The sequence below is a fragment of the Labeo rohita genome, chromosome 16 (assembly GCF_022985175.1).
Source record: "Labeo rohita strain BAU-BD-2019 chromosome 16, IGBB_LRoh.1.0, whole genome shotgun sequence".
In the NCBI taxonomy this organism is placed as follows: domain Eukaryota; kingdom Metazoa; phylum Chordata; class Actinopteri; order Cypriniformes; family Cyprinidae; genus Labeo; species Labeo rohita.
In genome coordinates, this window is record NC_066884.1 from 5,786,998 (window position 1) to 5,808,501 (window position 21,504).

General features: G+C 36.7%; 2 protein-coding genes across 5 annotated transcripts in view; both read right to left on the reverse strand.

Moving 5' to 3' along the window:
- otud7b (OTU deubiquitinase 7B) overlaps positions 1–16,306 on the reverse strand; it is a 30,554-nt gene extending 14,248 nt beyond the window's left edge. For 2 of the 4 annotated variants that reach the window (XM_051131377.1, XM_051131375.1), the window contains exons 1-4: positions 16,085–16,306; positions 1,898–2,078; positions 1,226–1,396; positions 741–965 (exon numbers count right to left, since the gene is read on the reverse strand). In XM_051131377.1, coding sequence (XP_050987334.1) covers positions 741–965; positions 1,226–1,396; positions 1,898–1,982 — 481 coding nt within the window. In that variant the 5' untranslated portion in view covers positions 1,983–2,078; positions 16,085–16,306. Of the gene's footprint in view, positions 1–740; positions 969–1,225; positions 1,397–1,897; positions 2,079–16,084 lie in introns of all 4 variants that reach the window. The other 2 variants (XM_051131376.1, XM_051131374.1) reach the window with 1 other exon arrangement.
- Positions 16,307–17,657: 1,351 nt separating this feature from the next.
- Positions 17,658–21,504, reverse strand: rbm8a (RNA binding motif protein 8A). Its single transcript, XM_051132459.1, has 6 exons — positions 21,352–21,504; positions 20,848–20,907; positions 20,691–20,768; positions 20,400–20,536; positions 18,231–18,367; positions 17,658–18,067 (listed from the first exon to the last, which is right to left on the reverse strand). Exons 1-6 carry the CDS (start codon positions 21,416–21,418, stop codon positions 18,022–18,024), a joined length of 525 nt encoding a protein of 174 aa, XP_050988416.1. The 5' UTR covers positions 21,419–21,504; the 3' UTR covers positions 17,658–18,021.

The following is a 21,504-nucleotide window of genomic DNA, read 5'->3' on the forward strand; positions in this document are numbered from 1 at the left end:
TTAGGACAATACTCGGCCAAAATACAACTATTTGAAAATCTGGAATCTGAGGGTGCAAAAAAATAAACACTGAGAAAATCTCCTTTGAAGTTGTCCAAATTAAGTTCTTTGCAATGCATATTACTAGTCATAAATTAAGTTTTAATATACTCATGGTAGTATATTTACAAAATATCTTCATGGAACATGATCTTTACTTAATATCCTAATGATTTTTGGCATAAAAATCGATAATTTTGATCCATACAATGTATTGTTGGCTATTGCTACAAATATACCCGTGCTACTTACGACTGGTTTTGTGGTCTCTGTTTTCCAAAACATAGTGAGCTACCTACGTAGGCAGCACTGGAAGGGCAATGGTGGACCAAGTGATACATCAATCATAAATAAACTTTATTCACGCATGATTCAAGAGCCAAATCTAATTAAAAAAAAAAAAAAAAAAAAAGACTATTTTACACAGTATTTGTGTGTGATGTGTATCTTTAAGCTAAGAGTATCACGCTAATGGCAAAGTCCTGTGTGCGTCACATGAGAAGCACTATATGCTGCCTATGTAGGACATTTCAAATCAGTCACTTATGAAGTTACATTTCAGTCAGGGTGTTTATGTAGACAGCAGAGAATAAAGCAGCTAACCAAAACGTTATGTTAGAAATATCTGACTATAAAACTCATATCATCAAAATATTTGGTTTAGCTGTCATCAGAGAAATTCTTGAAATGAAATGACTAACCAGCATGCTCCAACGCCACCATCATGGACTGCTCAATGAGGTCTCTCTCGATGAAGCCTCGAAAGTCGTCTCTGTAGACGGTGAGGTCAGGCAACTGGAAAGTGCAGAGCGGAGTATCCAGAAGTGGCTCGTTGCTGCCGCCCGTACTGGACACGTGTGAACGGGCCAGAGAGACGATGGTGGAGCTGGCGTGAGAGATTCCCCTTGACAGACGCTTCTCCGTAGCTGCTGCCATGATACATGTTCAGATTACTGCGTATACTGAAGAATATGGAACTAGAAGCTAGTAACCTATTATCTGATCAACCTATTCTTATCAGCCCTCCACTCCCTTTAATTCGAAAACAGCATGAGTCAGGTGAGAGTGGGCAAGGCTTTAAAGTGACATCATATGCAACTAAAAGTAAATGATTTACATAAATTAGGAAACACACTTGAGAATTAAGGTCAGGCCATGCGGAAAGGTGTTCTAGTGCATTTTGTACCTTGCACAACCTCATCTTGGCGATGCAAGAGAGGCCGCCCTGTTCGCGCTATCTCCTTCTCAATAGAGGGGTACTCTCTCTCCTCAGCAAAAGTGCATGAGAGGTTCCCAGCATGCACTTGTCTCAGCTGTTCAAAGTCACTCAGCGCAGCCGAGAGGTCCCAATTCTTTCCTGCAAGGAGAGCGAGGAGAGAAAATAAGAGTTCGTAGTTCCACTGCACCTCTGCTTAGGAGTTTATATATTAACCCAGCATTGCAGCAAGAGTCGATGACAGATTCCGCTGCAGTCGCTCGTGCAAATACTGGCCAGTACTGACTGTCAAGCATGCACACTGCAGAACTATACATATTTTAACTCATTCTCTTATCTGCAGTGTTGCTAGGCAACATGCACTGGGTTTGTTAAGGCTTTACTGCACATGTTCCTATAGATGATTAAGCAACTGTTTCTTGTTCTTATGCAATCACTTATGCAAAGACCTTAGTCAGGGTAGATGCCATATTGAACCCTACATGGCTCACCCAAACAGAATTAGTCAGAATGGTATCCATAATAATATTTGCATAATGTAGTTACGTAACACATAGGTGTTCAAGAAAAGTTACAAATAATGTAATTATGAAGTACTGAAAATATAAATGAAAATTAAAATAAAAGATGGTTTTTGCTCACCCTCTAGCAGGTCTCTGGCCAGTCCAGGTTCAGCTCCAGTAGAACGGACAAAGTCGGACAGGACCGCGTCCATATCCAAAGTCATGTGATCATGAATTTACAGTGCAGAAGGGGGCATCAGGAGAGAGAAAAGACAGGAGAGTAATTCTCCTTCACAGCAGAAGGACCGTTTCGGCCACACCTAAAGAGCAAGAGACGAAAACAGAGGCCATGTTTAAGCTTTGGGTCTGTGCATCATATTGGTGCACATTACCAGAGATCTGTTGACTCCAGCAGTCACATGTCTTTCCTGTGACCTCTGCTGTGGAGCTCAGCTGAACGCTTCAGTTTGCATTACAGAGAATTTGCAATTCATTAGAAAGACAGCTACTATGATAGGGCTGTTTTAAAGTCCCAAATTATGTTGTTTCAATATCTGTAAAATAAAAATAAATGCAATGACCTTCTGAAGGAACAAAAAAAAAAAAAAAAACCCACACACACACAATGAAAATCAATGAAAAGGCTAACCTCACCATTTTTTTTTTACTTTTGCAACATACACTGTAAAGAGCAACAAGATTTTTCTTTTCTTTTTTTTTTTTTAAAGAAATTAACTCTTTTACTCAGCAAGGAAGAATTAAATTAATCAAAAGGGACATTAATGTCATTTATAATGTTTTAAATGTTTGAACTAATCTAACAAATCAAACATAGCTTCACACATTGTTTTAGTTCCTGAGTCCTCATGAGAAGTTTCTACTTGTGCGTCTGGAAGTTATAATTATAAACATGCGCATTCAAATGATTTTAGCTCAGACTAGTCATTTAGCCTGAATCAAATGGTTGTGTTACCACTTATGTTTATGTCTCTCTTTTGTATTTTATGTAAGACAGGAAGCATTTTTGGTTCAAATGCAACACAATGAAGAGCAAATTGCATGTGTAATTGATGCTTTCTCAGTCAGCACAAGCATGATACATAGATAATGATGGAAAATTTAGTTTTGTCACGCAAGTCTGCCGCCTCGCAAGCTATTATAGCCATTCCTCATCATCAGCACACAAAACACACGCAGACTAAATTGTACAGTTAAAATTCACAATTACAGCTTGCTATTACAAAACTAATTTTTAACCTCCACGACTCTTAAATTCACATACCCTATTCCAGAGAGTCAGGGCTCAAAGTTTAAACAGTATGACACAGAAAATACCATTCATGCGCACTTATCTCATAGAATACATTCATTCCAACACGACTTGAAGGCTGCAGAAAATCAAATGCGCATGACAGCTCTAAACCTGTCCTGCCCAAAGCATCCTGACACAAAGAGGCGGTCAGCTGAGAAGCCAGTGCAGGAAAGCTCTGGAGGAGCTGAACAATGCCACTACACCAGGACTCAATTAGGGCTGTTATTAAAATGATGGGAAAAAAAAAAAAAAATTATTCAATCCCCCAGAGACTGCAGAGATATGCAGAGATTTGCAGAGACAAATACAAGCTTTTCTGAAGATCCAGCATCTACAAGAGTTTACTGGCATAATAAAAGTAATAATGTCAATATATAATATAATGTTTTTGAGTTATAGGGTTTTTTTAATAACACAGCTGTCATAATTATTCAACTCCTATTCAACACTGCTCATTTATTTGTACAGTGGGGAACAAAATTGTCTAAAAACACAATTAAACCTTTAGAAACTCTATTAGAAAACAGAATTAGCTTGAGCTGTTACACATACAGTAAGCCTATGCATGTGCTGAAGTTGAGTAGCAAACATGGTAAAGTCAACAGATCTCTCACAGGAGCTATAGAGAATATATAATTTTATTACTCTAGAAAGTCTAAGATTATATGAAGATTTCCAAGACATTAAAAGCTCCTAGAGACACAGCTGGCAGCTTTATTCCTTAGCTTTAAACGTGTTGCACCAGAAAACCTTTGAAGGCGTTGAACAAAAAAACCAAGGTATCATAAAATGTTTGATCAGAGCAACTGAGAAAAACCTGCAATGTACAGCCAAAGACTTGCAAGATGACCTGACGATGAACACAAGACAAGACTGGCCTTCATGTTGAGGCGTCTTGCTGAATACCACTCTTGAACAAAAAGAACAAAAAAGGCTGACTTGAACATGCTAAAATTCATTTGGATTGAGCTGTGGAGTTCTGGAAGAATGTTTTATGGAGTGATATGACCAAACTGGAACTTTTTGGACCCATGGCTCAGCGGTAAGTCTGGTGCAAAAAAGGCAAAGCTTATAAGCAGAAGAACATGGTTAAACATGGAGATGGGTCAGTCCTGTTATAGGGTTGTTTTACTCTAGCAGGAAGTGGAAAACATTATCGTTTGAAGGATATCATAGATTCTTTGAAGTATCAGGCCATTTTGGCAAGAATTATGATACCTTTGGGATGGCTGTTCTGCTTCAGTCACTGCACCAAAGTATACATCTAAATCTACTTATGCTTGGTTCAGAGATCCAAGCCAAAATATTAGGTTGAATTTGAAGAAAGCAGTGGCAAAGTGAAAACCAAAGATTGTCAGTGATATGAAAGCTTTTTCAGGCAAGAAATGGGCCAAGATTGCATTAAAGAGGTGACAGAAGCTTCTAAGCACATCCAAGCAGCGTTTATTGGTGGTTTTAAAGAATAAAAGATTCTGCACCAAAGTTTACTTTTAGGGGTTGAATAATTTTGAACATTAACGTTTAGAGTCAATTAGATTTTTTTTTCATTATTCATCAACTTACATTCTCAGAATTAATCAAATGTGTATTAATAAACTTTCTCCAATAGTGTACTGATGTCTTTGTTGGATTGTTTTCACAGTTTTTCAATGGAAATTTTTGATTTTTCAATTATATTACATTATATTTGTCCCAATAGGTTGTTACTGTACATACTGACTTCACCCTAGGCTAAAAGATTGTGTACCGAATAAAGTCCACGCCTCATATAAAGAAATATCATAACACTTTCACTTTGTGTTTTTTTGTCGAAGTCTAAAAAGGGAATGCAATATTCAAAAAAAAAATATTCAAAATAACTACAATACAATGACCTTTTATAATATCATTTGAGTATGAATAATCCAACAAGTAAGTTTTTATAATTACATTAATTCAGAAACAGACAAAACAAACAATGAGCAGAGGTCATAGATCAAAAATCAGTTTTAAAATGCTACGTATAATTTTTATTGATTTGTATTGCATATCACATTATTTGACAAGTAATTACATTTTTCTTGAACATCGTGCAGCCCTACCACAATGCCTTATTCAGGCAGAGTTGCTCAGTTGCAAAGCATTTCAAATGGCTGCTGAAGAAACAAAGCTTTATGGATGACAGATCCAATTAAAGTGGCAATTACATCTTCCTCAAGAGGAAAATGCAAATCAGCTCTAACAAGAATGTCAATGTAAATCCTCTGATGTTTTAAATAGTGATTCATCACTGCTGATTACACTTTACAGGTTTGCTAACAGAGACGTCACATGTAGATGATGACACTGTGCAGTCAAAAGTTCCCAAGTTTAAATCTCCCCTCCCTGCTGTAATGGTACATCCTGTCAGCACGCTGCCGTTGCCTCCCTTTAAGCTCTGACTCAAACTTTTCAACATAATGCCCATGACTCATGATTCCTTACTGGGCCCTCCCCACCTCTACGCCCAACAAAAAGGCAGGCGGCTCACAGTTCCACGGATGGACATAAAGGGCCTTTTCAGCAAGGGAGCTGCTTTCGCTCTCGCTTCGACTTTGTTTGGCAACTACAGAAGAGCGACTAGAGAAAGACTAACAACGAAAACAAGAGAACCCACTGAATCTAGAACATGATTAAACATCTCTATCTGATGATTTCTAGGCATGCAAAGAGCTCCTGCCCAGAGCTGCTAATCAGACTAATCCACTGGGTGGGGATAAGATTAGCGACTCAAAACAGTTCCTGTCAAAGTTCAAAGGAAATATGAAGTGCTAAATAAAACCTTGAATGACTCAGTAGCGTACAGCTCGCTTCACGCTCACCTCACGTCTTTCATAACATTAGTTAGAGTGAGTAAGATTCTTCTGTAACACAAACAAACACAACAAGGAAGCAATTCCAGAGGTCTGGGCCCCCAGGACAAGATTATGAGCCCATCTCCTAGCAGAACCATCCAACAAGCAAAATAGTCACAAGGACAGAAGTTGCAAATGATTGCATGAAAACCTGACACAAAAAAAGGCAAAGATGACTTAATGGAATAGTTCACCCACAAAAAGTCTTGTGAAGCGAAAAGCTGCACGTAAGTGTGATAAACGATCTGTCATTAAGAATTACTCCATTGCTTCCAGCTAAATTTGAATTTTTGTGCAAACTATTAGTTGAAAATCTCAGGTTAATAAAGGAAAAATGACTAACAAAAAGCTTGTTTACAAAGTCAGCTTATAGGCAATTTGGATGATCCCTCAACGTCACATGTGTAGCATCATTACAGCATTCAGGTTTTGCTAGAGACGCCTAGGTGATGGATCGTAAACCGACAGCACCCAACAGATTTTTCTGCATCGGCTAGCCGGGCTTTTGTGGGTTACATAACGTGCGTTGCTGCCAACACGTGGGTGCTTTAAGATAGCAGGATCATTGAAACAGAGACACACAAGCAGAGGTCAACACGGTTGTGTTTGCTTTGTGCACTGACTCTAGCCCTCTAACCTATATGACTGATGGCTGCGACTGTGTACAGATTAAACTAATAACAAAGATTTGCATCAGTTTGTGGAAATAACACAAACGCTCATAACCTATGCACCGCTAAAAAAGGGCATCAAGGATCAACAATAAAGATAACCCCAGGTCATTTGACATTGTCTGTGTTGTAATTATGTTTAATGCTCATATGCATCATATATATTTTTATGCATTTGGATATATATACACATGCAAAGCAATAACGTCATTGTTTTATAGCTGTCATGGAGTTGATAATAGCCTGAAATACTGACCGGGACAGCGGGAAAAAAAAAATCCCCACTGTTGAGCCCTGATGCATGCAACAAGACTTGACATGCCTCTCCTGATCTGCTTGTCAGTGTCAGATCTCCTCAATATATCTTATGACATGGTAATATAAATATATGACACTGGAGCAGAGCGTCACATCTTAAACAGTCTGAGTTGACAAAGTTCTTACTCTATGACAACAATCTACTTCTCTAAAGCAAAAACCACTCATAGTACATTTAACTTCTTTTATTTCCAAAGTAGGCTAAAATATACATATGAGTATGTTAGAAACGAGAATAATATCTGCAGTTGCAATGACAGATATAATGCAGATAAATTGAATGAACACTTATTTTTTACAATATTTACTTACAGAAAAGTACATTATTCATTAACAAATTATTAGAGTAATATTACTGTTAAAGTTAAAGTAAATTTGCTCTGACTATACAAGCGTGTCAATAAATTAAACACCAAAAGGATTGTACGCTGTTGTAGTTGCAGAAAGATTTTTGAGAGTATATTACCAGTCAAAAGTTTTTAAAAAGTAAGACTTTTAATGCTTTTTTAAAGAAGTCTCTTCTGCTCACCAAGCCTGCATTTATTTTCTATTTGAATATATTTTAAAATGTAATTTATTCCTGCGATCAAAGCTACATTTTCAGGATCATTACTCCAGTCTTCAATGTATTACATGATCCTTCAGGAATCATTCTAACATGCTGATTTGCTGTTCAAGAAACATTTATTTATTTATTTATTTTTAACAGAAATAAAAAAATATATATATTTTTTTATTTAGCAAGGATGCTTTAAATTGATAAAAAGTGATGATACAGACATATATAATGCTACAAAAGATTTCTATTTCAGCTAAATGCTGAACTTTCTATTCATCAAAGAAACGAGAAAAAAAATTGTACTCAGCCGTTTTCAACATAATAATAGTAATAAATGTTTTTAAGCAGCAATCAGAATATTAGAATGATTTCTGAAGGATCATGTGACTAGAGTAATAATGCTAAAAATTCAGCTTTGAAATTACAGGAATAAATTACAATTTAAAATGTATTAAACTAGAAAACAGTTGTTTTAAATAGTAAAAATATTTCAGAATTTTAATTTAAAAAACTACTTGGTAGTGTATGTTTACAAGAAAACACTATCTCAGTCTTTCTGTTCAATTCAATGTATTACTTGACGTTTCCTTGTAATTATTTGTGGAACTAGCTATTTCTGAGTAAAATTGATTCATCAAATCCCACACCAAATTCTACTCAGTGTATTACAAAATTGAACAAATTTAAACATTGCTAACATATGTCTGCAATCATGGAGTTAATGACATCACCAGTAGCTAAAGAGGTTTGTTTGTTTGAATATGTTATAGAAACTGTTTCTCTTCAGGTGGTGTTTGCCCATGCAAAGCTAATGATCTAACTCACTAGTGACAAACACCAGTGTAAATGAGCAAGATAAAACACTAACCAGCCATCTGCTGCTCATAATCTAAATTATTAAAGTCAGAATAAACACAAAACCTAAACTTAGAAAGCCAGACAATCATAATCTGAAAACAAATGCAACTCAGAGCTGAAATTATTTCTGAGGTTTGGAGCAGACCTCCTCAACAGATGTAGCAGAAGTCACTGATGAAGGGTAATGGAACGAATGATCCCCGTGGTTTTAGAGCTGCATTAATGAGCCCAACTGGTATGAAGCAAGCACCACTGCTGAGATTGAGAGCAGGAGACGCTGCTTGTCAATCACAACTTGACTCATGCTTGTCACTCTCACACCATGTCCTGACCAGGTGCGACACGACCATTTGAGTGTCAAGTAATTTTTTCTGTTCTCACTGAATGCTGAGAGAAGCAACAAAAACACAGCCAACAGGAACATATTTGATGCTTAAAGGGGTCCTATTATGCTCTTTTACAAAGTCTTGATTTTGTTTTGGGGGTGTACTAGAACATGCTTTCATGCTTGGTGCTTGCCCCTTGTCAAAGAAGCAAGTTTTGTGTACAACTTTTAGCGCAAGCTAGATTAAAGTGATTCTTACGTTTTAAATATTTTTCTTACAAAAACACATCAAACACATCGGCCTTTATTAACCTCCCGGAGCTGTGTGAGGCACTTTATTATGGATGGATGGATGCATATTGTTGGACTTGTTTTGGAGTGATGTGATATCATTGCATACGGAAAAATCGATATAGTCCAAAGGAGCCGTTCGTTGTAGTTCTTGAAAAGGGATTTTTTTAAAAAACTAAATATCTCCTTTTGGAGTGGACTTTGAGATTTGTAATACATACCACACACTGACTAAAGTACAAAAAGTGAAATAAAAAAAAATAAAAAAATACATTTTTAAAAATGTTTTCTTGCTAATAAAAATACACATTTTTGTGCATACAAATTACAGCATTATTGCCAATGCATGAATCAAACAGTCCAATGAAGTCTTGTAAGAACTGATGAGCCTAGCAAACTTGGTGCTTGGAGCTGGCGTAATGCTTTTAGGCATGGGATGCGTAGTATTATTATGTAACATCACTGCTAGGAGATGCAGCATAGAGGAGATAGAGCCGATTTGTTCTCAAAACCCAGTTTGCACCCTCTCACTACAGCACAAAGACAGGCCGTGCAAAGATGAAACACTGCGGCCTGAACGCAAGAAGCCGTCTCAGGGGGTTGGGTGGGGATGTGTACACTCTTGGGAAATTCAAGGACTGAACCACAGATATATGCACTTCAGCATCCTGTCCAGCCCTCATTAAAAAGTCATTAGTGCAAAGCAAACCAATGGTTTAGCAGGAGCGTAGAGTCACCGTTAATTTGTCCATTTGCAGTTAAGCAAATGTGCTAAACAATCCAAATGCAGTCCCCTGTTACTCCTAATCAATATGCTCAATTGCGTTAGCCATTTCCTGGTAATGAAGAGGGAGAAAATAAATCATTTGTGAAGAGAATACACAGGCCTTGTCCTGTTATGTTCTGTCACCTCCCTTCTCTGGTCTCAAAAGAAATTTGTTTTTGTACTATCAAGAAGTTTTACAATGCACAGAGGTCAAGCTTTATCTTATCTTGCCTTGTTCATCCTGAAACAATAAATAAAGTAGGTTAGTACACATAATTAAAAAGGGAAAAAGGAAAAGATCTAATCAATCACCCGTCATTGGCAGGTGTGGCAAAACATGATGACTAAACTATTTTAATGTCAAACCTAATATTGGGAAAGGGGTCAAAAGTCTGATGAGCAAGGTGTCTTGTAAATGTAAACATATCTTTGGAGCGCTCTGTGGGTCTAGAGCTTCCAATGCACGTTCAAGCTCTTATCAGCAAAGCGCCAAGTTTAGAAAAGCCTGTTCTTGACTACTAAAAATAGCCATATATAATCATAGTCCAAAAAAAGCTACACAAAGTACAAAGTAAAGTCTGCAAAACAGACAGCAGTGAGAGGGGAAACAGGAGGGCAAGAAATCTGGCAAACCCCCACGCTGTGAATACCATGGAACACAATGCACTTTACTGATATGACTGAGAATTGTTTTTTTTTTTCCCCCACAATGAGACCAGCTCGCGGTCAATTGCATAATACTCTACTTCAGCTACAGTCCACTCTATCGAAAAATGCAGTAAATAATTAAGATAAGAGAATGATGTCATTGTGGTCAACTTGTTTTCATTCCTGAAGTGTCACTGAGTTTAAGACTGTATATACTGTGCTAGTAACCAGATGCTGAGCTAGGACATCTACAGAGGGCAGTGCATTTTTAAAAAGCTTAAAGAGTTTGTATGGAAAATAGTTAAGAGTTTGCTAAAGTCTACTTATATCTTACAATACAAATACTAAGAGATAAGCCTATCAGAAAACCCACACAACATCTGCCTCAACAGATTCTTTCAGCTACCAATAACAGTGCAGTACTCCACTTACTGAATTAAAACCCATTCTTCCACAGATTTTCACCAAAAATCAGTGAAGGAAATGCAGAAAAAATTCATCTCGGTAGCACAATGGCAATTCTGCTTCATGGCTAAGACAACAAAAATAAGAGATAAAAATAAAAGATAACAACCGTTATGTTTTCATTGACCCTGGCAAACAATCCTCCAAAGTTTTCACAGTGCAGGGGAGTTTGCCAACCTAAACTAAACAATGTTTGGACGACGAGTCATACTGGACTGTGTACATGGTTTGGGTTTCCCCTCTTCTATTCATATCTGACTGCGTAACATTTATGTACACTACCAGTCAAAAGTTTTGATTTTTAATGTCTCTTCTGCTAATCAAGTCTGAATTATTTGATTTAAAGTACAGCAAAAACTCTGAAATATTTTTACTATGTAAAATATATTTTAAAATGTAATTTATTCCTGTGATTTTAAAGCTGAATTTTTAGCATCATTACCCCAGTCACATGATGCTTCAGAAATGTAGCCTTAATCGCAGTAATAAATTACATTTTAAAATATATTCAAATAGAAAATAGGTATTTTAAGTAGTAAAAAGATTTCAAAATTTCACTATTTTTGCTGTACTTTGGATCAAATAAATGCAGGCTTGGTGAGCAGAAGAATCTTTAAAAAAAAAAAAAAAAAAAAAAAAAAAAACCCACAAAAAATCTTACCATTCAAACACTTTTGATTGGTAGTGTATTTGAATTTCACAAACACGCCTTAGAAAACCAGATATAGTCAGAAGTGCACGATCATGTCAGGCAGCTTCTGTCGTTTGAAAAATGTGCAATGCTCAGTGTGCCATGGGAAACTAGCTGCGTCTCCTACAAAGGATGCTATTGTTGCTTGAATGATGAATTTGAGCATGCATTTACTCAGATGCTGTTATGCAATCCACATTAATGTGGCAGGGTGTGGTTCGAGTTTTGATTTGCACATCATTTTTAAAAGGCGTTTGTGTTTAATGAGATTTTAATCTAGTGTTGGTAATTCCTTTCACAAAGCAAACATCGTCTACCATGACCATAAGTAAACTCAGAGAATCTTATCTGTACAAAATGTTTAGGCAAGTCAAGCTTAACTGCTTTGTCGTTCAAATAAGACACTTCAAACAAACCAATTAAAGGAGTGACTTTTCACCAGGGTACAAATCAAGAAGGACTTCTATACCATACAACTCGTCTAACGTGTGTGCAACAGCAGCTCAACCCGAATTATCTACAGCCTAAGGCATCTATTGCTCATGTGAATCCCCACGTGCTGCTAACTCGACAGCCAGGCATCTTTGCGTCAATCCCTGTGATGTCATCCCAGGCGAAAGACTCCTCTTCAGCTTCTCTGGGATAGGATTACGGCTGCTCTGGATCGAGACTGATGTTCAGGGCATGAGGAATGAGCCATGTGATCAGCACACTTTCACACCAGGCACTGGGCCCGGTGACAGTCGCAGTGCCGGTGGCTTGGGTAAACTGATGGTTGCATGGCTGATATTGTTTATTTGACTCACTGGCCACTGTTTAAGACTAGCGGTTCTGCTTTTGTTCCACAGTATAATCTGTGGTGCTCTGAAGAATAGCGGTTGCGTAAAGAACGCTGTGAAGTTGACGCATAGGTCTGGGGCAACGAGGTATGCTGTTAGCGGGACTCTCCAGAGTAATGAATCAAACCGTGGGCACTGGCTGTCGTCACATGGCCTTTTGGAGAAACCAAGAGAACAGTTAGCTCCTAGAAGCTCCTTGCTGTAGAAAAAGCAACGTGGATTTTAAAACTACAGCTCAATTAAACAAATTCAAGGCGATGCTGTTTGACTAGACATTATGTGAGCAGTCAGTCGCTTTTATGCAGGGTCGACCAAGTGCTTTGCTCAAAGGCACAATGCTGATGGTGCATGTTGGCTCAATATCAAAATGTAAACATATATTTTCTCTCTATTTAAACAGCTAAGGGTCTCATATCAATTTAATATAGCGCCTGTGTTTATCAAGGCAGACGATTGTTGTGGGAGCATTTTGGCTCAGTGCTAACACTGTAAGTGATATGAAGTCTCTGCCCCACCTGCTCTCATTTACCAGCTGTTCACAAGCCCACTGGTGAGGGGACACCTCTTAAATTTTCATAATTAACAAGTAGCACCTGCAGGTTCTTACCTGACACCCAGCTCACAATTAGCTGTCAAAAATAAATAAACAAAATAAAGAATTACACATAAACACAGCCAAACGTAAAGCACTGAATATAAGCATTGGTTATCACGTGTCTAAAACAGATTCCATCTTTTCACAGACCACAATTGGTCATTTATGTACAATGCCTGCAAGCTATTTGTCAAACTACTTTTCAGTCGTTACCTTCAGCATGAATGAAAATAATAGAAAACAAAGCTAAAACCTGGACATCCTGTCCAGGACATGGTCACAGGTATCACTATTACTATTAAATCATGACTGTAAAGCATTTTTATAACAAACATTCACAATGCTGCAAACTGGCCCAACCCAAAAAATGATTATTGAACAATTCCTGACTTTATTGATGAACTATGCTGAACACTTAAACTTGCTTATCAGAACGTTCAAGCATGTTTTCATCATTAACACTCTAAAACACTGTTTTAACAATTAAAGTTCCACAAAAACCATTCATGTCATGCACTAACAAATGATGGAGCATAGACCTCCATAGCACAGTCCACTCTTGTTCTTCAGTTTCAGGTGTGCTGGAAATAGAGTATGACTCAGAGGAAAAAAGCTTGAAGATCATGTAACTTTTAACCTGTTTACTGCAAAACCATACACAAAACATCACACTTTTCTGGGTATTACTCAATCTCTTTGTGGTTCTGCGTAAATTGTACAATAAAAAGAACAGTGGAACATCTCTAAAGCAGGCCTTATAGTCTGTAACCGTTTATGACACAACCCAAGAGCAACACACAATCAAGACATTCGTCTGAACAGCCTGAATTAAAAAAAAAGCTTATGACTAACAGACAACTACAGGTTTAACAGAGTTACAGAACAGTAAACACAAACCAAGAATTGTAAGACAATGTAAAATAGTCTCAGTGAACTGTCTTGAGGTGTGACATGCTAAACTCCATATAAAACAACGTCAAACGGCATTTTTCAAATTGTATTATAATTATTGTTCATGCTGCTTACGTGACTTCATATTCATTTACAAACTGCATGGAATACTTTTACTTTTAAAACGAATTTGTCACAGAACATGTTGGAAAAAGTACGTCCATGTTCAGTTGTCAAATATGCAAATATAAAAACAAATACGAAATCATAATGACGCTGTTTTGTGGGTCTGTGTTCAAACTACAAAAGCTTATATACTGCTATTTTCAAGGTCCACACAAGAGAAACAAGCCAGAGCTGTCTAAAACCCCAAGACTTTGTTTGCATGTCCTACTTTCATGTTTAGGGGTGGCTGCCTTCACTAAACAACAAGCTGACAAAAGAGCTTGTAAATACAGAGCTGAATAATTCAGGGCTGAGTGTAACCGTACCCACACATTGTAGGGATTCAAACCATGGCAGCAAGTGCCCACAGCTTTCATTTTAAGCGGGGCTCGGTAATGAGCGCCCCACACTCTGAGATCTGTCAAATTCCACCAGAAGAAGAAAAGAAGAAAAAAGAATGACAGCTGTGGAAAGTACACATTTGGGTCACTGAAAAACACTGCAGCTCAACTGACATGGGCACAATCACACAACAAAACATTTCAGCTGTCATTAGGCGGCTGATGTAATATACAGTTAAAGACGCAATCAGTACGACTTTATTTGCATTTAGCGAACACTTATTAATTATTTATTACTTATTGGCCTAACGATATCCCATCGTTTAGAGTCTATTCACAATGCATCATCAATTGGCCATACTGATGGCAGTGAACATAAACAATGCCAGTGAACCAAACAGAACTAGCAAATTTTGCTGATTATTTCTGCTGAAAATGGTCCATTTTTGTCATGTTTTAGGCTGTACTAATCGGTCGTACCAAGAAAAGCATTTGGAGTACTACAGACTGCCAAAAGTCATAACAAATCAAGAAAGAGTGCAAAAAAAAAAAAAAAAATTCTTGACAACATTCATGTTTGTTCTTATCATTTCTGGTCAGGTAGGTGAAATATTAGGCTAAAATCTTAATTAATACTGCTGGTATGTATCTTTACCACCTATTAACCTTAGTCTGTCATAATATTGCACCCTTTCCAGCTCACTAAGTCCTTCTCTATATGATTTAGCAGCTTCCACACATTTTTTCCACGGTTTACACAGCATAAATTAGCAGAAAAACATATTCATTAATCCATGCAATCCACACTGTTGTTTACATCGGAGTATCTCCAATATGGCCGCTTATCGAGGTAACTGACCAAACCGTACACACACACACACACACATATATATAAAACACTTGTTATTTGCAAGATTATAATCTTTAGCTGAAATTGTTATATGAAGATAACCAAGGATGCAGACCAGGTCATCATAAAACACACTGAATATAATATAAACTACAGTATGAGACACTGAACATAACATAAACTACAGTCTATACAGCAAATGGTAAACAAACATGATGCAAAGGTCAGCATATGCAAACATACATGACAAGCACGACGGGTCAGTGGGCTGAAAGGAGTGGCTACAACCATAGATGACAGCTTTAATAGTGGTCAATAATCAATACCACATTTTTACTTCTTACTAATCTAAACCTTTAAAACTACACAACTTGTCTTTCCTCCAGACTGTCATTGCTTGACCAGTTGGTTAGCTGCTCGGCTAGCGGACAGTGAGTGTCTCTCAAAGTTGCTGAGGCACAAATATTGCCTTAGCCCACAAACTGAGAATCAAGTCTTGGTATATACAATTAAGAACATTTAATAAGACCTATAATGAACTTTTATAGTCTATGAGGGATAGTTAATATAGTTTAAACAGTTAAAGAAGGGTCAGCCATTCGCTCACCGTCCCCTCAGAGTGTCCAGCCTAAAACATGACCTAACGGCCAACTTTCCCTTATTAACGCTCTACTTTCACACAGTTTTTTAACCGAAAATATCTAGTCTGATTTCAAACTATGGACAGAACGGTAATAACACTTAACGGACACTTTCCTTTTACCACCGACACTCAGGCGCTGATGAAAATCGACCCGGTTCCGTTACAAAACGTTCGTGAGGGGTTTTCGGGCTCTCGTAGCTAAAGCTAATGCAGTTGCGCGCTTACCTCGAGCGGCCTCGCGGAATTTCTCTCTCATTTCCACGCAGTCCAGGCTTTTCTTTTGCAGAAAATCACTTCCACCGGGGTAATGTGGTATTCAGCTTTGTGTAGACGTCAAAAATACGTCTAGCTACTTGTCTTAAAAAGACTTGACGACTAAGTACATTCTTACTCCCACAACAACAACAATGTCAACCAAGGCGCTACAAATCCGCCCATCTAAGGAAACTCAACTGGCCGTTTGGGCCAATCAGAGAGAGAGTTGCGTTTGACAGGCACAGGCGTGAGCCAATGGCGGTTGGAGTTTCCTGTTAAGCTCCGCCTGTGGGCAGAAAAGGGCAAATGTGAAGAGAGAGTGGGAGCTCAGTATTCCACGCTGGTTGGTTAACCACATTGTACATGATGGGCAGCGGTTCGAGGAGCCTATGAAAGAAAATCGGACCTGAGTGACAGTGACAAAGCAATAAGCAACAATTTTACTTAAGGGGGACCGGCTTAATCACGAATTTGCTGATGCTGGAAAAATGTCATCAGCGTCTTGTCTGGTCAATTCTATATATTCTGTCAGCATGACCTCATAAGTTTTTTTCCCTTTGTGATGATAAGTTAACGCCTATGATTTAGTGGAAAATTAGTTTAAAAACATTTCCTAATAGAGATGACATTCCTCTGTGGTGCAATTTCCACCTCTGATGAGGAAAAAAAGAGAAAAGTGTATCAATTATTTGTATAATTTCTTTAAGTTCAGTTTAAAGTTAGCAATTAAATATGCAAATACCTAAACATCAAAAAGTCATTTTACATCCTAATTTTTATTTCATTTCTAGCAAGAAAGTACAATGTAAGTAAAAACAAAAACATGGAAAAATAATTTTTTAAATTATGAAACTATTTGTGGCCAATATTTGTCAGTGCATTAAAGTCATGGCCAAAATTTGCACAAAACAGATTATAAAAATAAAAAAAATAATCTCAAAAGAAACTCATGAACACTACACATGACTGTTTTATTATTTAGATTTATCCTATTTTAGCACTGCATTTATTTGGATAAACTTGTAAGTTCTTTGCAAAAACTGTAATTGTAAAAAACAGAATGGGCTCAAATGCAAAGTATGAAATCAACAGAGATTTCAATTCAAATAAACGTATTTATTCCTGTGATTTCAAAGCTAAACTTTTAGCATCATTTCTCCAGTCAGATGATCCTTCAGAAATCATTCTAATATTCTGATTTGCTGCTTAAAAAAAAAACATCATGTTAAAAAAGCAGAGTAGAATTTTAGTTTTTTGATTTGATAAATGCTGTTCTTCTGAACATTCTATTAATTTGAAAACAGAAATATTTTGTAACATTATAAATGTCTTTATCATCAATTTATTTATTTTTTAAATAAAAATATTAACTTCTATAATTTAAAAAAATAATAATTATACAGACACTGAGCCTTTGAATGTTTAAAAAAAAAAAAAAAAAAAAAACTACTGCATTTATTTGGATAAACTTCTTTGCAAACACTGTAACAGTAAAAAAAAACCTGAATGGGCTCAAATGCAAAGTATGAAACCAACAAAGATCTCAAACCAAATTAATTTATTGGAAATATACAAATAGCTAGTCATAACAGGTTTCAATGAGTGAATTACTGAGTGAATGTCTACATACATTTTAAAGTGTACTGCCACTTCGTACAAAAAAAAAAAAAAGTAAATAAAACCAACAACTTCAACACATGTATGCTTCAGCAGTGTCTGTCATTTAACAAAACATGTACAGACAGTTGCAGAATAACTAACAATTAAGACAAACTGCCCCCTCCTCAAAAACACTAAAATCCTTATGTAAAGAGATGCACGCACACTCCAATCTGACTCCAAACTGTCTTGAAAAACAATGGCACCCTGGCTGGGAAACAGACACTGGAGTCAAAAAACGCGGAAAATCAACGTCGCCGCCTGTCAGGGCTCCTGCTGCGTCGCCTTCCACCCCTAGAGAAAAAGCACAGCGGTCCATTAGTCATGTTCTATTACGACCTGTATCATTACCAAATTCAATAGAAGACAAATATCCACTACAAATGAAGTTTGTGTGAGCGAGTGAAACAGTCCCAAGTATATAAATCCAGTTTAACAGAATCAGGAACTGACTCACCTCCTCTTGCTCTTAGGGGGTCCTCTTACAAAGCACCAGTCGACGCTGATTGGTTGCCCCATAAGTTCCTGGCCATTCAGCCCTTCCATTGCTGCCTGGGCTTCTTTGTAGGTCTCGTACTCCACCAGTGCATAACCCTATGAAAAACAAGTCTCATTATTTGCCAAGATAATGTCTCAAACAACACATGAAGCCCTCAAAGGGATGCTTCTCCAATAGGTTGCCTGGTTCCAGAACTGCTTTTCACATTCTTTGTCCTGAAACAAGCCAAACTAAACATTTTATGCATTAACTTGTCAGCTTGACTTGAGAAAACGAACCTGCTAGCAAAAGCAGGGTTGAATTTGATGACTGACCAAAATTCGTTTATCAATAGCTGACAGTGGTATACATAAAACATTTACACATGCACAAAACGCGGTCTAAATGTTTAAATTCACTCTCATATTTACAGAGCACAGCAGGATTAAAAAAAAAAAGCTATACTGAACAAAGATGAAGGGACCAGGACACAAGGTTGAGATTTTTTTTGTACATAACATACTAAATGATATATTGATTAAACAACTTCATCTGACACACATGCACCAAAAAAGTAAACCCACCACTCGAGTTTATTGAAAATGCTTGAATAGACAAAATATCAAAGACGTGCCTCGTTAGTCAAATGCAAAGATGCCGCAAACATATTAACCTAATAGAAAATCTACATTCTAAACATTGTGCAAATCAATCATTGGAATGCTTAAGCACACAAAAGCATCAATATAATAAGAAACAATTTTCAAAATCATTGTATGTTCCATTTTAAACACTGCCATCTGGTGGACAAAATAAAGCACAATAAGGTGTATTGCTGTTGTATCCCACAGATTTAACAATTCTTTTAATTGGGAGAAAGACTGAGGTTTTCAGAGCCAATACATAAATACAGAGAGAAGGGCAAAAAAAAAAAAAAAATACCTTCCTGAGCCAATAACTACTCCAAAACTGTCACCACAAAAGCCTGTTATCAGTTATTTTAACACAGAAAATAGCAGCATAAAAAAAGCAAAGTGAGTATATAAATAGATAAATGAAGGCTTCAGATGCAAAAATAAATGAATAAATAAATTCTTTTACATGAGCATTTTTATCAGGCTCCTATGAAAATAAAATTTCACATTTCTGAAAATGGAAAAAAGGAGTTCAGCAACTGACTAACTTTTCATTGCCATTAAAGTGAAATTATTAGAGTCTGAAAATTTTTTACACACAGCCATTCAGAAGTTTGAGATCAGTAAGACTTATGTTTTTAAAGACGTCACTTATGTGATTAAAAATACAGAAAAACAGTAATATTTCAAAAAGTTATTACAACATAAAAATAATGGTTTCTATTTGAATATACTTTCGAATTTGTTTCTTTGATGCAATGCTGAATTTTCATCAGCCATTTCTCCAGTCTTAAGTGTCACCTGATCCTTCAGAAATCAGTCTAATATGCAGATTCATTATTAGAATTATCCATGTTGCCAACCATTGTGCTGCCAAATATTTTTTTTTTTTTAGAATCTGTGATATATTTTTTTTGATGAATAAAAATAAACAGTATTTATTCAAAATATGAATCTTTTCTAACAATGTAAGTCTTTGCTATTACTTTTAATCAATTTAACACACTGCTGAATAACAGTATTTCTTTCTTTCTTTCAAAAAAGGAAAGAATTAAAATTTACTGACCCCAAACTTTTGAATGGTAATGTATATTTTTAGAAAAGATTTCTATTTTAAATAAATGAAATACATTTAAATAAATACTGTTCTTTTTCATTTTTTATTCATCAAAGAATCTAGAAAAAAGTATCAAAGATTCCAAAATTATTATTAATATATTAGAATGATTTTTGAAGGATAATGTGACAATGAATACTGGAGTAATAATGCTGAAAAAGTAGCTTTGCATCACAGGAATAAATTAGATTTTAATGTATATTAAAACAGAAAAACATTATTTTACATCATAATTTTTCACATTTTATTTCATAAAATTTTATTTCACATTTAATTTTTCCCTGTATTTTTGATCAAATAAACACAGCCTTGATGGGAAACTTATTTAAGAAAACATTAAAAATCTTTCTGATCCCAAACTTTCTAAACCAGAGTGACAAAAAGCTGCAAACCTACCTTAAGATAACCAGTTCTTCTGTCCAAATTTAAATGCAAGTTCTTGATTTCTCCAAACTCTGCAAATTTGTCGTGGACATCCTCTTCCGTCGCTTCCTCATGTACACCAGTCACAAAAAGAATCCATCCTTCAACAGCTGAATGACACCAAAACATGTTAACCACAGCTACCTGACTTTATTTAAATCACAAAGATCAAGAGAGAGAAATCAGATGCTGACATTATCATCATCTCTGAATACATTTATGACTTGCAATGTGCGCTTGTATAGCTCCACGAGTTTGACTTACATCTCTGTGGTCCAGGCTCATCTCCATCCTGTTCTACTGTGTCATAGTCCTCTCTGACTCTAGACCTCGCTCCCTCCTCTGAAATAAAGCAGCAAACATCATCAGCACATGATTTATTAAGACGAGACAAGACAAGATTGGAGAAGAGGTGACTTACCTGATCCAAACCCACGACCCTTCCTCTTCTTGGCTTTCTCTTTTAACTTGTGAATGCTCTCTGTAAGGACAACAAAGCAAAACAATCACTTTTACAAAGCATTGCAAAGTACTGAATGAACTTTTTAAAAGTGTACCGTGAAAACATAAACACGAACTAGCATAGAAGACTGCACTGAGTACTGGAAGCACTAAAACAAATGATATAAACTTATACACCTGAGCATGTGTGTTTATCGACCACACAATACTTTTTTGACAATGAAAACATAAAAAACGAAACGTGTAGAAAACTAAAACCAAAACAAAGCAACAATATAGCAGAATCGCTACAACGCGCGGCTCGTTTGAATTAGCTAACTATTAGCACGCGTGCTAATCGGACTAGGCCCGCCAGACATAAACAAGCGTATTTCATACACTCAACACTAATAAACAGGTGGAATTAGATCATATCACATTACAAACTGTCTGTGCACCGTTTGAATATATATAACCACTATACCGTCGCCATCCTCGTCCATAGGAAAGTCTTCACCTCCCGCTTCATGAAGATCCAGTACGTCAGCCATGATGCCTGATTGCGAGTGAGCGAGAATGCGGCAGCGAGCATGCGCAAAGCACTCAACGCAACGCTGCGTCTTGTTCGACTTCCGTG